The sequence below is a fragment of the Crocuta crocuta genome, unplaced genomic scaffold (genome assembly GCF_008692635.1).
Source record: "Crocuta crocuta isolate KB4526 unplaced genomic scaffold, BGI_CrCroc_1.0 scaffold2576, whole genome shotgun sequence".
NCBI classification, from domain to species: domain Eukaryota; kingdom Metazoa; phylum Chordata; class Mammalia; order Carnivora; family Hyaenidae; genus Crocuta; species Crocuta crocuta.
In genome coordinates this window covers 49,350-67,571 of record NW_027533359.1, presented here as the reverse complement: position 1 = coordinate 67,571, position 18,222 = coordinate 49,350, and the positions used below count along the sequence as shown (strand labels likewise).

Genomic DNA, 18,222 nt, shown 5'->3' with positions numbered 1-18,222 from the left:
CCTGTAATATCCTAATTGGTGCCAAGATTTGTGTTATCCTCTTTCTGTTGGGACTGTGGATCCCTCATATGGATATCAGCCAATGTTTAACATGGCAGAGATCAGGGACTGAGTGGTCATCAGAAAGACAGTTTCCTCAGCTACAGATTGCCTTTGGCTTTTAATCTTCTTCAGTCTGTATGTCATAACAGTCTCAAAAATGAGACTCTTAACACATTATGACACCCTTTGGTCCTTCACTTTCTTTTCTATTCTTTCCTTTCATAGCTTCAACTAAGTTGAAAAAAAAGGGGAATTACACCTGGGGCCTGGGCTTTGCCCAATCAGGCCTCAGTATCCCATGTTGTCTAATGAGCAGACCAGACCGAATGATCTGGGAAGGCCCTTCCAGCTCTGTTGTGCCAGGTTATAGAATTCCAAGACATTGTGATCCATTTACCCAATTGCCTTATGGGAAATCCCATGAGAGATTAGTTTTCTAAAAGAGCCAATTGTTTGTTTCTCTGTGTGGGAATAGTGGTAAATATAGTCAATATAGCAAATATGCTGCTGTGACCATAGTCCCAAGTATTCTAGCCCTTCTGATGGTCAGGGCTATCTTAATAACAATGATGCTCACTGGCTGAAGTAGTTAAGGATTAATGCTAAATTGAGGACTGATAAGACTGTGATCAGTCAGCAAAGCATTGTCAGTAAGTGAAAGGAGAGGGAAGTGAATAAAGATTCAGGACTTCTGTGGGTTGATAATTTGAAGGAGAGCTTAGAGTCAGAAAGATACCCAATTGCAAGATTCTTTTGTCATGATTGCCTTTCATTTTGGACTATTTTCAAAAACCAATGTCTTTTTATATACTATTATCCAAAAAATACAGCAGTAATACCTCTTGACCTGTTAAATGAATTACCTCTGAAAGTTGTAAATGATGTAGTTTTGTTTTTCAAAAATTTAAAAGCAGGAGTAACTTCTCTTCTTGCTTCCCCTATCCCTACCGCAAACAAAATATCATGGTGAAGTAAATGTATCAGTCAAAACTAAAGTTAATCTAACTGAAATATGTGTGTATATTGTGTGTGATGGGGGAGGGACCGCCTATTCTAGGGTTTCTTGAAACTGACTTGCCCAGTAAATAGGGCATTGAACTGAGAAATGAAAAGCCTGGGTTTTGGTTTTGCCACTGTAACTAACTCATTGTGAGACTTGGGTAAGTCACTTGGCCTCTGTGAGCCTTATTTCCTCATCTTTTGCATGGATATATGGTTATTTTACCTCAAAGGTTTACTTTGAGAATGACATGCCACGTAACTGCTTTGAAAAGAAAATGGCTACAAGCATGCTTGTTACCTTGATAGTATAGTCCCTCACCACACACCCCTTGCAAAGTAAGTATAGTTGGTGAGAACTGATGCTGCAATTGGTGCTTTGAAGAACTACAGTGCTCATTAAAAAGAAATTATCTAGCAAACACTAATTAATTTCATGCTGTGAGCTTAGTGTGGGGAATTCAATGATAAATAAATGATAATCCTTGACTTCAAACTCATATATATGTATGAGGAAACAGATAAAAGAACCCTATATAATCTTACAAGTATAAATATAAAGCCATATACAGAGTGTTATTGGAGAAACAAAATTTGTCTGGATGTTGAGGTAATAGGGGTTTGAGACAGCTTCACAGAAACTTTGATATCTGGTTAGAATCTTGACAGATGAGTGGGGATACCTCAGGTGGAAGAGGTCATAGGAGGTCATTTAATTTATTTTACATTTATTTATTTTTGAGAGACAGAGAGAAGCAGAGAACAAGTGGGGGAGGGGCAGAAGGAGAATGAGACACAGAATCCGAAGCAGGCTCCAGGTTCTGAGCTGTCAGCACAGAGCCTGACATGGGGCTCGAACCCACGAACTGTGAGATCATGAACTGAGCCGAAGTAAGGCGCTTAACCAGGTGCCCCAGAGGGCATTTAAAAGCCTAGGGAACAGCAAAGGCACAGAGCATTAAACTGGATGAATTATAGGGTTCAGCGTTCTGTGGGTGGTTCATCATGGCCAAATACAGGGTGCATTTAGGGAATTGAGGGGATTGATGAGAGAAGAGACTGGAGGAAGTGGCAGGAGCCAGAGAAGAAAATCTCTTAGAGGTTAATTTCAGGAATGTGGACTTTTTCCACGGGGTGCCTGGGTGGCTCAGTCAGTTGAGTGAGCATCCAGATTCAACTCAGGTCATTCGTGATCTGGCAATTCGTGGGTTCGAGCCCTCATTGGGCCCTGTGCTGACAGGTCAGAGCCTGGAGCCCACTTTGGATTCTATATCTCCCTCTCTCTCTCTCTGAGCCTTCCCTGCTGACACTCTGTCTCTCTCTCAAAAATAAAAAACATTAAATTTTTTTAAAAAGTTGAAAAAAAAGGAATGTGGATTTTTTTCTGAAAACAATAGGGAGCTATTGATGGATTCAGAGCAATGAAGTGTCATAAAAAGATTTGTGTTTTAGAAAGGCCAAGTTAGAAATAGTGTGTGGGGGATACAAAATGATACTGGAATTAAAAGCTGAACCAAGGGGTACCTGGGTGACTCAGTTGGTTAAGTTTCCAACTCTTGATTTCAGCTCAGATCATGATCTCACTGTTTGTGGACTGGAGCCCTGCAGTGGTCTCAGTGCGAACGTTGCAGAGCCTGCTTGGGATTCTCTCTTTCCCTCTCTTTCTTCCCCTTGCCTCCTCTTTTTCTCAAAATAAATAATCTTTTTTTAAAAAAGCTGTACCAAGATGAGGTCAGGGAGAATAGAGAAGGGGGGACAGACTTCAGAAATATTTGAAAGGTAGGGGTGCCTGGGTGGTTCAGTCAGTTAAGCATCCAATTTCAGCTCAGGTCATGATCTCACAGTTCATGAGTTTGAGCCCTGTGTTGGGCTCTGCACTGATAGCCTACTTTGGATTCTGTGTCTCCTTCTCTCTCTCTCTCTGCCCCTCCTTCACTTGTGCTCTCTCTCTTTCTCAAAAATAAATGAACATTTAAAAAAAATATTGGAAAGGTAGACTTGGCAGGACTTGGTGATTGATTTGATCTGAGTGCTATGGAAGAAGGAGTTGTAAAGGATGACTCCCAGGTTTCTGGCTTAGGTGACTGGGTAGGTGGAAGTCCCACTGATCAAGATTGGGAAGATTGGTGGAGGGAGTGGAAGAGGAAGTTTGAAGGAAATTATGAGTTGTTTGGCTATAGACATGTTGAATTTGAGGTATTTGAGGGATGTGCACTGGAAAGGTTCAACAGAGAATTGGAAAATAGGACTAGAGTGGTGTTGAGTCTGAACTGAAGGTAGAAATTCAAGAACCATCTGCATACAGGTTATGACAGCCATGAAAATAGTTGAGAACAGCCAAGCAGTAAGTGTGCAACAAGGGGAGGTGAAAGCTAAAGATGAAATCCTGGAGAATAAGGAACACCAAGAAGCAATGGCCAGAGGAGAAAGTGAAGACACTGGAGAACGAAAGTCAGGGGAGAAGAGAATTTCAAAGAAGCTGTGACAGCTCTGACAAATGTTACGTGAAGTCATGAGAGATTAGGACAGAAAAGTATTGACTTGACATAGCAGTTAAGAAGGCAGTGTGAGGAACATGGGAAAAGCATTTTCATGAGGAACGTAAGGGGAGGAAGCAGAGGATAGGTTACAATGTGTTAAAGAGTAAATGGCAGTCATGAGCATGTGGAAATATCTAATAAGGATAACCCTTTTAAGAATGTTGGTGATGAATGGAAAGAGAACAATAGATCAATACCTGGAGGGAAATTCAGGATCCAATGAAGGGTGGTTTTGATTTTATTTTTCATTTTTTAAAAGATTTTATTTATTTGTTTTTAAAATTTTTTCAATGTTTATTATTTTGAAAGAGAGAGAGAGAGAGAAAATGAGTGGGGGAGGGGCAGAGAGAGAGGGGAACACAGAATCCAAAACAGTCTCTAAGCTCTGAGCAATTACCACAGAGCCCGATGTGGGGCTTGAACTCATGGACTGTAAGATCATGACCTGAGCTGAAGTTGGATGCCCAACCGACAGAGCCACCCAGGCACCCCTTACGATTTTACTTTTAAGTAATCTCTACACCCAATGTGGGGCCTGAATCCACAACCCCTAGATCAAAATTCTGATGCTCCACTGACTGAGCCAGCCAAGTGCCCCTATTTTTCATTTTGACTGAGAGATTTTCCCTCTTTTTTCCTCTTCCTCCCCTCATCTCCTCTCATCCTTACTTTTCCCCTCCCTTCACTCTTCCTCCTTCTCCATTCCCTCTTCCTCCTCCTCCTCCTCCCTCTCTTTGAAAAAGCTGAGATTCAGAAAGAGATTAAGCAATTTGTCATTGGTACATAATTTGTAAGCATGTTATATGTCAGCAGGAAGAACCCAGTGAGAGTGGAGAGATTGAAAAAATAAAAAAGGTCCACATGCTGGAAATTTGACAGGTGTATGATGATGTGGTCTGGTCATGTAATAGCTAATCTTTATTGAGCACTTAATATGCGCCAAGCACTGAATTAAGCATTTTGCCTAAGTTATCTCATTTTATTCCCACAACAACCCTATGAAGTAGGTACTGTTATCACCTACTTTTAACAGATGTGAACATTAAATCACAGGTTCAATGATTTGCTCAAGGCCACATAGTTATTGTGTGCTAGATCTTTCAGAGCCTTCAAATGACCCTTTAGAAGAGGAAACTGAGGTTGAGGGAGATGAAGTCATTTGCCTAAGAGCCCATATCTAGTGAGGATTGGATCTGTAATGCAAACCTAGGCTCTGTTTGGTACCAAAACCATGCCCTTAATCACTACGCTGTCATGAATGGAAGCTATTAAAATAGAGTATATGTGCATATTTTTCTAGATCCAGCCCTGTATGGCCAAATGTTCCCCTTGAATTTAATTAATAGTAAGAATTACCCTTATTCCAGGGAATTGCTAGTGAGAGTATGTACTTCCTTGTAATGCACCACACAGTAACCTGGGCATTTGTAGATAGCCTCATGGTGAAAGCAGAGACTAAAAAAAACAGAGCTAGTCAGGCGGAGTGGCAACAGCTGAGTTCTCATGTGATTTTTTTTCAGGTAGCTTTTTCAGCAGCCATACTTCAACCTTTCATGCAGAGAATACTCTGAATGAGAAAGCTCCTGGCTCAGGTGTCATTCCTCCTTCTGGCCTCAGATTTGCTAACAAGCTGTTCTGATGCCACTAGTCCAAGCCTGTAGACTGTAAATGTTATCCTAGATGTGAAGTATAATGGAGCAAGCAGTATAGGGCTGGGGAGAACAGCCTAATTGCTCTCCTTTCAGGGATGACTGGCTCTCCAGTGGGAAAAGCATGTGGATCAGGGAGAAGTATATTATTGTAATGCCAAAATCCCCACTTCTGTACTCATTTGTCACTGCCAGAGTTTTCATTTGGTGATTGGTTTTTGAAATATAACTTGATATTATTCTTCATATTTGGAACAGTATTAATGTTTAATCATATCATTATCATTCTTTATTCAACAATTTTTTTTTTTACCAGGATTTGATGTTTTCTTAACTTTGGTTCTATTTTACCCAAGGACCAGCTTGGGTGTGTGTGTGCATGCACATGTGTGTATTAATTCTATCTGATTTGATAAGTCCCCTTCCAGGTCTATTTTTCTGTGATCAATAGGTTAATGGAAAGGGAATGAATCGAAATGTGGTATGTAATAAACTATGTGAGAAGGCATGCTTTCATTTTATATATACCTACTGAGTATTGCTATGTACCAGGAGCTGTGTGAACTAAAAAGCTGTATAAGATGCGTCTCTGCCATCAGAGTGCTTATTGTACATTTCTTCCATTCAATAAGTGATAATACTACCTAAGTTCCTAATCCCTGATAGTTCCCATGCTTGGATGATTTGTCTTTCATCAGCAGTGCAGCCTAGGAAGATATTTAATCTCAACATAGTGGATTTAAATTTAAGATTTTGAGAGCCAGAAATAAGATAATAAGAATTACAGTGTTGAGAACAGTAAATTGAGAATGGAGAGAGGCAAGTGGGGACATGTACAAATATTTCCAGGAGATGATAGGTTCTGGACAAAGTTGGGATATTTGCATGGGTCAGTGAAAAGGGAATATAACTTCAAGAGTCAACTTAATATTTCAACTAGAAGTGTCAGTTCTTTGGTGATAGGTGGACTGAAAGGCTCATGGGAGAAAGTAAAGGGGATATATTATTTTCATTACCTTCCACATCAAAAGTTTTTTTTTATTTGACTGTGAATTCTTGGAGAGCAAGAGGCCCTGCTGGTGGATTGAGGGGGAAAAAGGAAGACAGGCTACTGGTTTTCCAAGGAGCAGAGCAAACTGAAGGGTAAATGGAAGCTCAGATAGCCTTAACAACAACTGCATAACAATAACTGCCTTTCCTCTGGAAAAATATGTGTATAAAATATTTAACTGACATTAAAGATTAGCAGTGAATTAATGAAAACACCCAACACACTTTATGTAGGAAGTTTTTTCTCCCTCTAGAAAATATGCTGTTTTGGGGTGCCTGTCTAGCTCAGTTGGTGGAACATGTGACTCTTGATCTCAGGGTTCAGTCCCCATTTTGGGTGTGGAGCCTACTTAAAAAATAAAGAAAAAAGAAAAAATGCTGTTTTAAAACTTAAAATCACTTTTATATGTGATCCAAGCAGAAAGTAGTGTGGGTCTCTAGAGGGGTGAGTACTATGAGGGTAAATGAAAGTGACTTTCAAGTGAGTCTCTTCTGTCACTTCCTGCCAATTTACTGTGGTGAAAAGGGTCCATGTTCAAGAATTTCATGATTGAATGGTTTGGTAGGTGTCAGATGCTTCCGGTGGGACCCAGATTTCTGCTCCCCCCTCCCCCATACATGTGTGGTAAGGATGAAGAAAATGAAAGCCGTTTCCACCTGATTTTGACACCATGTGTCTCCCTTCTCCACTTGGGGGCTCTGATAGGGAGGGAGAGTACCTTCCACCTGGCACTGCCTCTGAGTAGCTTTGTGAACTCCTTTGGGCTATTATGTTGGTTGGTACTTTGGCTTCTTTGGCTCCCAGCACCAGCTGATGCACTGAGCTGAGTCTCAGTTAGGCAGGCTCTATTGCTCAGTGCTGTAGCTGTCTCCAGGGCATTGTTCTTGAGACTTCCAACAGGGCAGATTTGTGCAGTTGGCCCATCTGGACAAGATCTATAACAAGTAGAGCTCTGTGCAGTAGGCTCATCTCCATAGTTCACCCCCCCACTACCCCCGCCTTCGGGCTGCAGCAGCCTGACACTCCAGCCCTGCCATGGAGAGTATCAAAGAGATACTCTGCTCCTTTCAAAGGCGTATTGCTTGTGGCCTCTCATTGATTGGCACTACCTGGGAGGAAATGGGAAAATAGGGACCCTCTGCCCTCTTAATTTAATCTCCTCCCTTAAGCCAGTCCTTTAGTTTTGAATCCTGTTGGCACCGGAGTTGTAATTAATATCATCAGTAAGATTAATTTCTGGTCCAGCTACCCTGGTCAGCCCAAATTCTCTCCTCAAAGCCAAGAGACAGACAAGAGGAGTATCTCAGTGAACAGAAAAAAGTAGACAAGCTCAATAGGAAAAAGGGGGAAAGAGGTGAGCTCCTGCTTTGACTACAGAATTTGCTTTGGTCATTGTTTTTATTGACTTTCAATTTGGAACACCATTTTGAGGAAAAGAGGGAGGGAGGGGTGGGAGGAATGAAACAGAAAGAGAGAGGGAGAGAGAGAGAGAGAGAGATTAGACTCACATAGTTAATTTATTCTAGGTCCAGAGAAAAGGACAAGATATTTAAGATATCATTAGATCACCCATCTCCTAGCTGTTAGCCCTGTACTTTCATCTTCCCTTTTTCAGTTCTTCATTGTTGAGTCATTCCAAAGGATTCAGAGTACCAGATCCATGATCCCCATGTCCCATTGGTATTTTAGGCCTGAAATAGGCTCTTCCACATCCTCTCTATTCTGACATTTCTAGTGGCTTCAATTGAGGGTCACCCTTTCTCACTGTGGAAGAAGAGAAACAAGAGAAAGGTTGAGAAATAACTTCACTCATGGGTCTTTAACTTCTACAACTACTACCCTGAGGTTGGTCAAGTCAATGTTTTCCAGGATTGGGGTCCTCTATATGCCTAGTTCCTTTCCAGGAAGCTTAAAGTCCACTTTATCCTGGACAAGGTTGAATGGCACTTTTATTTACTCACTAAAAGAAGGTTAAGGAGCAAGTTGAAAATTAAGGTCCTGGGAAATAAAGAGACTTTGGAGAAAAAGAAGAAACAAACGAAAGCCCAGCCAACAAAAGACTCTTAGGATAGTTTCTATATTTTACTCCTTCCATGTCCTACTACCTTGGATTTCACTTTTTTTTAAGTTGTCTAGCATTATTGAGTAAGTTTCTTAAAGAATAAGCATTTTTCTCTTTTTACACTCCCCAGCAGCCAAACACACCCTGCAACCATACTATTTAGGGAATAAAACAAATATTTCTGAGACATGGAAATTCACATGAATCTGGAAGGGTGGCTTTTCTGAGAGTCCAAGATTCCTGACCACATTTCTGACAGAGTTGAACGTCCTAGGAGATCTGAAGACCTCTCTGTTGAGTCATATAACAATGCCCTACCTCAGTGCAGCCCATGACTGTTCCCACCTTGCTGAGAGGTAGTTAACCTGTCACCCTGCCTTCCTCCCACAGTCAAGGAAAACTGACTGGGTCACAAAGGGCAGCAATTGTGGATGGGAAAGATTCCCTATTTGAGCCTGTGGTAGGAGGGACAGAGGACAGGCTCTGGGTGGTAGGTAGCAGCATGAAGAGTGGTGCAGGTTAAGATAACAAAGGCCAGAATATAGTAGGAATGATCTGAAAATTCTCTATTGGAGAATTGGAAAACAGAGAGGCTCCAGCAAGGGAAGAAGTTCATCCTGGACCCAGGAACACAGCCAAACCTTCCTCTCATGAGAAATGGGATAGCATGGGCAATAACTGGATTAGAGTAGATAAGCCATCTTTCTAAGTACAGCCACTATTGGCACCATGCAGTGTAGACCGGCATAGCTTCGGGATTGACTGTTGAGGTTCTGAGTGGGAGATCAGAAATGAACTGTCCAGGCCCCTGATGTATTCTAATAAAGGGGGAAGTCCATGGAGGAGGAAGAAGGAAGCCAACAGCCTGACTTTCTAGCCCTTAGCCCTCACCCTATTCACAGTGCCTGGTGGATATCTTCTGACCGTAGCACTTTATAGACAACCCAGTAGAAGATGTTGAAGATGAGGAAAGTGAAAGGGAAGACAGCCCGGGAGATGGTGTCAATCCTCTTGGCTTGGTCCACGTAAAGTTTCCGCATGGTTTCTCTCTCCCTTAGAAGAGGGGCTGGAGGCTGGGGGGTATAAATGCCAGAACCTTCCATTGGACCTCCATCCCTTGCCTGCAAGCAGTGGCCTAGGCCATAACCATGGAAATAGAAGCGACTTTCTTGGATGATATCTTCCTCCTAAAATTACATGGCAGAAAAGACAGCATTTGAGGTTACAACTCTAAGGCAGAGGGATAGAGACCAGGTCAGACACAAATATCTCATAGGTGATGCTATGCAGACAGGTGACTGGATACACAGGACCATTGCATGCTTTTTTTATGGCCGCAAAACTACTCATGAGACAGATGTATGCTCAGCTCATTCATGGTACATATGGTATATTTTATGATTCTGTTTGCAGATAAACCCCCATATGCCTTTTTAAAATGCACAACACCATTTAGAGCCATCTAAAACCCAGCAAAGTGCCAACCCACTGTGAGAAGGATATCAATGCCACATTATTTCTGACTGGTGATCAACAGAATAAACAGAACAATAAAACAGAACAGTTCAGATATTTAGACTTGGTGAACTTGACTTTAATGATTTTCAAAAGCTTCAAAATTAATTCTCCTTGTATGCAGTATCTTTAAAAAAATTGTTGGGGTGCCTGAGTGGCTCAGTCGGTTAAGCGTCCAACTTCGGCTCAGGTCATGACCTCGCAGTCCATGGGTTGGAGCCCTGCATCGGGCTCTGTGCTGACAGCTCAGAGCCTGGAGCCTGTTTCAGATTCTATGTCTCCCTCTCTCTCTGCCCCTCGCCAGCTCGTACTCTGTGTCTCTCTGTCTCAAAAATAAATAAACGTTAAAAAATACTTTAAAAATTGTTTATTTCCATTTAAAGCTGAGAATTCCAAAAGTTTTAAATAACCTAGTTGGTCATCCAAATTAGAGTAAAGCTGATTACTCTATTGCAGATACATGTGCTTCTCTGCAACTCAGCAGATTTTGACAAAGGAGTCAGTACATCTAGGGTAACATTTATTACCCAGTACATATTCCATTTATGTACAATATATGCATTATGATGAACACATTAGCACTGGGGAAGTAAATTTTATATCAGCACTAAGTAATGTAGCAGCTACACAAAGTTCGTTTATCCAATAGTCAGTGGATAACCTTAAGTAGCTATAATAGCTGGAGCACTAGGTAAGTAAGGACAGAAAGAAAGATAGAGGGAAATATAGAGATAGAAGAAGAGGGAGAGAGAAAAAGGAGATATAGAGAGAAATAAAGAGAGAGAGAAAGGACCAAAGCCCCTGAGTGATCAATAGAGAGAGCTTTACTCATATGAGAGCCCTCAGGTCCTTACTCAGACCCTATCTACTCTTACTTTATATACAACCCAGACATGCCTAATTTTGTCTACTTCTAAAGCACATAATGGCATCAGAAGTGATGGTTCACAGAGTGGAAAATAGAGAGAGGACAGGTAAGTATATACTAGAACCTAAAAATACTTCATTCAAAGATGGTTACAATTTTTGGTAGTGTTGGTGTTTACAGGAGTAAAAGCTTCAGCTATCTAAGAAACCACCTAAAGTGAAATGCCCCCTTGTGGGATGATACCAACTACCTTCTTGGTGTTGCCCACAGCTGGGGGCTTCCTGAGACTCAGGACATTCAGTGCTAACACAGAATAGTGTACACATATACTGAATTGATATGCCATATGTGTGTGTGTGTATGTATACATACATACATACATACATAAAATGTGGATAAATAGATTTCACACACGTTGTATAGTTAGAAGGACATCATAGGGTCTTTATAATGGGACCTCTGCATCTATGGTAACACACTGAAAAGTGGCTTCATAGGTGAGATATTGATTGGCGTGGTGCGTCCCAGTAGCCCTTGATTATTACATCACTAGAATGTAATAATTCTGTGACAGCTGAACCTGTTACTGGGCATCAGGGACAGGCAAGCTCAGGCCAGAATTTACCAACAGATCCCATCTCTTTTTCTGCTTCCTGTGGACTCCTAGGACAAACTGGGAATGGGCATTGGTCTTGTCCACTGCTGTGTCCCCAGCATGGTGCCTGGTATCCAGTAATCACCCAGTAGATATCAGCTGAATGAATGAATGGACTGATGAGCCACATTCTTCATAATATAGGACAGGGAATGGCTTTGTTCCCATGAAGCTAGCATCCTCTCAGGGTCTCAAACTCAAAAGTTTACTCAGAATAGAGTCTTACTCAGTTACAAAGAGCTTGGCAGGAAAAATGATTATTCCTTGCCCCACCCATGCACAGTGGCCTGATGTCCTTCAGCCTCTAGNTGGGCCAATCAGAGAGCTTTGCTACCCAATCTTTGATTTTGCCAGTCTCTGAAGAGAGTTGTATGTGTGTAGGCCAGAGGCAATTCACCACTGTGGCTGTCCTTTGACCCTGAGTTGCAGTGGGGCAGCCTTAGCTGTCTGCTCAAAATTACTTCCATAACCTGTCACCAAAGGCCTTGGCTCACTTCACCTGTATTTTCTAGGTCATTTTTACACTTTTCCTACATGGAATTTGTGCTGGACCCATTTTAGAAATGAAGAACCAGAGGTAAACAAAATATCTTTCAAGTAATTGAAACATGAGGGAGTAAAAACAAATTATTTCCTCTTTTGCTTTCCATTTCAGGGTCCCTCACACCCCTAGGGATCTCCTCAGCTTCTCAGCTTCTCAGCTCCTCAGCTAGAGGATAAAAGTATGGAATATATTTGTTTGCAAAAGTCTCTGGAAGAGAAAGTTGAAACCAACTGCTGTTTTCTGTTCTTATAGATTTATTTATTTCTTTTCTCCAATCATAGTAAATCTAAAGGGAATTATTTGGAAGAATTTCCCAGGCTGAAAAAAAGCTATCCCACATGGGAGGGAAAAAATTACCTCTAGAGTAAGCTGCCCTTGGCTCTTTTTGATTTTAACATATTGTACCACTTGCAGTTGGCAAGCAAAAGTGGCCTGAAATCCAGGGGTTGGGGTCTTGGGTATGAGTAGTATGTATTTAAGCCAAATTATGAGGTGTGTGTGTGTGTGTGTGTGNGCAGGTGCCCCAGAGAGTAAAGATTCCATAACCAAGTTGGGGAAGAAATGAATAGTGTGGGAGGTAAGTAAGGTGTGGATATGGGAAAGAGTGATAGATATTCGGTGATATGTATTGAAGTAATTGAAAAGAAGAGATTGGGGGCGCCTGGGTGGCTTAGTCGGTTAAGCGTCCGACTTTCGCTTAGGTCATGATCTCGCGGTTCGTGGGTTCGGGCCCCACGTCCGGCTCTGTGCTGACTCAGAGCCTGGAGCCTGTTTCAGTCTGTGACTCCCTCTCTCTCTGACCCTCCCCTGCTCACGCTGTCTCTCTCTCTCTCTCTCTCTCTCCTAGAAATAAAACATTTAAAAAAAAAAAAGAAAAAAGAAGAGAAGAGATTGGAGGGGGGGGGATGTGCTGGGGGATGGAGAGAGGCAAGCAGGTTTCTGGGACCAAGTCCCTGAGAGGACTTGGCAGAATTTTGAAATTTCTTCCATTTTCCAATTTATTCTGCTGACAATTGCAAGGCTTTGTCTCTGTCCAGCTTGAAATATTGCCCTCTCCAATAGGCCTGCAAAGGTTGGTAGAATGGGTAACATAGTTTTCTGTGTCCAGAGTCAAGTGCTAAGGCCTGCTGAGGTTATAAAAAGAAGAGACACAGACCCTTCCCTGTGAAGTTCATAGCCTAGCTGGGAAGACAAAGCAGAAATGTATGGAAAATTAATTAAATTCCTTTAGACAGTGACATGGAAGGGGGGTGCCTGGGTGGCTCAGTCAGTTAAGACAGTGACATGGAAAGAGACTACCATGCAATGGAGACGAGTGGTTGAGGAGAGATTAGAGAAGAACATGATTAAGCCTGGAGCTGGATGAACAGCTGGCTGGCTCTTAAAATACTCCCCTTTAAAAAAATTTAATGGTTATTTTTATTTTTGAGAGAGACAGAGCATAAATGGGGGAGGGTTAGAGAGAGAGAGACTCTGAAGTAGGTTCCAGGCTCTGAGCTGTCAGCACAGAGCCCAATGCGGGGCTTGAACTCACAAGCCGTGGGATAATGACCTGAGCCGAAGTCGGATGCTCAACCGACTGAGCCACACAGCCACCCCCAAATACTCCCAACCTGCTCTTTACTAAGGGCTCCCTGAAAATCATATGGTTGCTCTCCCCTCCCATAAGAGGGCTCCTCTCAGACCAAAGACTGCTGCTTTTCTAGCTAGAACAGCATGGCTCAGAGAGAGGTTCTAGAAATAGATGAACTCTGCATCAGCTTTTCCAGCCAGCTCAGTGGCCTCCAGAATTCCTGCTACAATTCCTCTGGTATGATAATGGCTTTAGGAAACATGGAAAGGGATATGGGCTAATGGCACAGGTTTTGCTTTTCAGGGTTTATTTACATTAGTAATAAGCCCAGCCCATTTTTTGGCAGCATTCAGGAGCCTAAGCAGGACCCAGGCCATAGTCATAACTTTGTAATAATTGAGCACTGGTTATGACAGACTCCATTATGATGTCAGGATCAACCAATATATGACCAGGAGGGGATAGGCTGTGGGCAGTTGGGGGCTGGAGTGGTGCAGGGAAGGAGGCGGAACTAGTGTCAACCTGGAGTAGCTCTACAGTAATCGCAGCAGTACTCTGTTGCTAGGACACCCACACAGACAATTTAGCTGGCAAAAGGACACTGGGCTGGTTAGTAGCCTGCTCTTCTTTTTCAAAGTAGGCATTGAGAAAGCATAAAGATTAAAACCCCTATAAAGATAAGGTTTTGGTACCTGTAGGCAGGTTTGACACACTAAAGAGGAGGTAGTGACAGTTACCTTAGAAAAGGGAGTATTCTCTTTTCTTTCCCTTCTGTCAAGTCTATATATTATTTTTTCTAACCCTCAGCATGGGATAGGAGTCTTTAAGCCTACTGAAGGAGTCCTACTCAAGGAGATGCAGTTGTGAATCAATCCACTAGAGGGCATATTTCTCAGTGCCTGACTAAAGTCCAGGCAAGAACTGATGAATTCCGACAAACCAACAGATGAAATAGGAGCCCTGCTTTCAGCAGAAAGGGATCTTAGCCAGGGACATGAGGTCCCCGAGGTAGTTTTAAAGATATTTTTAGTGTGGACATATGGTCGGGGCACCCCAGAAGCAGCTGAGGTGGGAGGTAGGGTATTAGGAAGAGAGAGAAGTCTTAGTGCTGGAGTGGCCCCAACAGGCTAGAGCCAGTGGGATCAGATCATCATTTTCTCTGCCCCCAGAAGTCATATGTGCATCTCCTCTGGCTTTAAAGCCTCCAAACTGGACAGAAAACACGAAGTCAGAGCTCAAGATAGACCAGAACTCTGATGATTAGGCTGCCAGTATGTAGCACAGCAAAGGCTTTTGGCTTTGCTCATAATTGGGCACTTGGTTCTGTGAGAGGGGCCCAGGAACCTCTGTTGTCATGGCAACATACCTAGTACCCATTGTCTGGGCAAAGGGGAGGGGCAAACTGCCTCTGTTGTCAGGGCGACAAGATCTCTATTTCCCCTGTTTGATCATTCTGCTGTAGAAGTAATGGGGTTAACAAACAAGAGTGAGGGAGAACAACACCTCATACCCAACAACTCTGATGTGCCTAGTGAAGATCAAGGTGAAGAAATCTAACAGCCAGAAGAAGCAAGTAGTGGTATTTCAATTCCAGCTTAGCTATGGGGACCCTCTTATTTTTTTAAAATGTTTTTTATTTATTTCTGAGAGACAGAGAAAGACAGCGTGAGCAGNCCAGTCAGCGTATGGCAACCTGGGGTACCCTCCTCCTGGTTGAGGGGAGAGCCAGGGGAAACCATTAGTAATTCTCAAAGTAATCTCATATTGACTAACTCGATAAGGTTCTAATACTAGCTAACATTTTTTTTCAGTGTTTACTATGTGCCAGGCACTGTGTCTATGCTCTTTTTTTAAAATTTATTTATACCATGATAAATTATTTCAGTAGTTTCCCAAATAGACAATATCTCTGTGTCTCTCATTTACCTCGATAGCATTTAAAAAAAAAAACATTTTATTTTTAACTAATCTCTATAACCCATTGTGAGGCTCAAACTCATGATCCTGAGATCAAGAGTCACATGCTCTCTTTTTAAAAAGTTTATTTATTTTGAGAGAGACAGAGACAGTGTGAGCAGCAGAGGGGTAGAGAGAGGGGGAGAGAATCCCAATCAGGCTCTGCACTGTCAGCACAGAGCCCGATTTGGGGCTTGAACCCATGAACTGTGAGGTCATGACCTGAGCCAAAACCAAGAGTCAGACGCTTAGCACATTGAGCTACCCAGGCACCCTCAAAGTATCATGCTCTTCTGACTGAGCCAGCCAGGCACCCCTGTTATGTTCATGCTCTTAATCACTCTACTAGACTGCTCTACAGGGATTAATGTCTCATAAGACAGATAAAGAAATGGAATCAAAGACGTTAAAGTACTTAGGTTATCTGTGACCAGCCTAAGACTAGAATCTAGGGTTCCTGACTCCCTGTCTAGACCTTATAGCCCTATGTTGAGTCTTGGTTTGTGGAAGGAGTAGTAGGGAGGAAGGAGTTCAAGAGAAAGGAAGTGAGCCCCTCCCTAATTATATTTACCATGCGTTGGCGCCTCTGCCTTCTTCGAAGTCGCATGAATTCCTTATGCTGATGGGAGACAAAATTGACAGCAGCATATTCCAGCAGGGCAGCGAACACGAAGAGCAGGCACACAGCCATCCAGATGTCTATTGCCTTCACATAAGACACCTGCAACATCCACCAACAGAAGAGTCAAACCTTTTTGGAGCCCTTCCATGGCCTATCCGGTGGTTTGCCAGCCCATATCAGCTGCCTGGTATTCTTCAGTTTTATCCTGAATTTCTCCTGTTTTTTAAAATTTTTTTAAATGTTTTATTTATTTCTGAGAGAGAGAGAGAGAGAACATGAGCAGGGGAGGGTCAGAGAGAGAGGAAGACACAGAATTTGAAACAGGCTCCAAGCTCTGAGCTAGTTGTCAGCATAGAGCCTGACGCGGGGCTTGAACCCACAAACCGTGAGATCATGACCTGAGCTGAAGTTGGATGCTCAGCCGACTGAGCCACCCAGGCGCCCCTCTCCTGGTTTTTAAAGAAGCTTTCCACAATATATCCCACTGCCTGAAGGCCTTTGTCAAAGAGATCAGGCTACCCATCATCATTCATTGCTCTGCACTCTCCACCCTCCACTTTCATATCCCTTTCCTCCTTACACTTCTTTTCCTTTCTTTTATTCCTTTCTCACTTCTGTCTCTGTTCCTGCTTATTATTCTTTTAATTCTTATCTTCTTCTGATTCTCTTCTTTCAATAAACAGCAATGAACATGAATGCTGCATTTGTTTGCCCTCTGTTATCTCCTAGGGTCCTCACAGCTCTGATGGAAATTGGGCAGGGTTTGTTATTCCCATGTGAGACATGTGAGGACGCTTGAGTCCTAAAGAGGAAAAGTCCTTGCCAAGATTACCCAGTGAGAAGTTGGCACTAGGATTCGGGGGTTTTGGGCTTTCAATTCAGCATCACTGCTATTCACTGAGGCTTCAGTCATAATATCAGACTAGGAATTCCTTCCTTTCCCTTTCCCTCCTCCACTCCCATTATTCTCTTAATCTTGTGTTTTTTCTGCTGCACTTTATGAAAGGCCCTCTAAAGACTTAAGCTCAGTGGCCCAAGGGAATGTCACTCAACCCCCAACTATGGACACTTCTCTAATTTCAAGGCACTATTGGTATTTTTTAATGTTTTTTATTTATTTTTGAGAGTCAGAGAGAGACAGCGCAAGCAGGGGAGGGTCAGAAAGAGAGAGAGAGATACAGAATCCAAAGATAGGCTCCAGGCTCTGAGCTAGCTGTCAGCACAGAGCCCGATTCGGGGCTCGAACCCACGAACTGTGAGATCATGACCTGAGCCGAAGTCAGACACTTAACCGACTGAGTCACCCAGGCGCCCCTAGGCACTAATGGTATTTACCTATCTGGTTCTTAGTGCCATCCTCTCACTACCTGCCTTGGAAGCCTTTAAGTACTTTTCTCTCCCATTTCTTTTGTGAAGACTGAACACTTACCTCTTCTGGAATGGAGTTTTGGCTGGATGGGGCCGGGAGAGGTACAGAACTTAGGTTTATGAAGTCCTTTAACCTCCTCAACCAAATGGACTCCCTACATAGTTTTGAGCTGCTTAGCCCACCTCATGGGACTCCCCAGTAGGAGTAAGATTCATGCCAGACAACCTCTTTCACTTGCTATGCTGGGCAGCGAGGGTGCTACAGGCTCCAGGTAAGGAGCAGGTCTCACTGGATAAACCTTCCACCTTAGTGGTTCTTAACTTGTGATGCCCACCCCCACCCCTGCCTCCTCACCTGAGTGGCATTTGGCAATGTTTAGAGACATTTTTGGTTGCACAATTTTGGGAAGGGTTGCTACTGGCATCTAGTGGGTAGAGGCCAGGGATGCTGCTAAACATCCTACAATGCACAGGACTCCTCCCCTGCCCCACACACATAGACATACACACACAAAACAATTTATAAGGTCAATAGTGCTAAGGTTGAGAAAACTTGCTCTCTTTTAAAGCAAATCCACTAAGGGATTAAGCATCCTTTAATGTTTTCACTTTGCCTTCTATTAAGAGGGAATCCTATTTCATTCACCATCTCCCAGTCCCACTGTGTCCCCAGGGATGTCAAGTAAGTGCTATGAAAATCCATAGTGAGGTAATGACAAGGGAAGCCCATGAAGGGCTTTGGATGATCAAAGAAAAGGACACAGAAAGCCACAGGAAT

The 18,222-nt window shown here is 42.8% G+C and overlaps 1 protein-coding gene across 1 annotated transcript in view; it reads right to left on the bottom strand.

Moving 5' to 3' along the window:
• Window positions 1–9,239: 9,239 nt before the first annotated feature.
• The window catches only part of LOC144218422 (glycine receptor subunit alpha-4-like), a 25,599-nt gene continuing 16,616 nt past the window's right edge, over window positions 9,240–18,222 (bottom strand). The window contains 2 exon segments of the mRNA XM_077748282.1: window positions 9,240–9,530; window positions 16,026–16,175. Coding sequence (XP_077604408.1) covers window positions 9,240–9,530; window positions 16,026–16,175 — 441 coding nt within the window.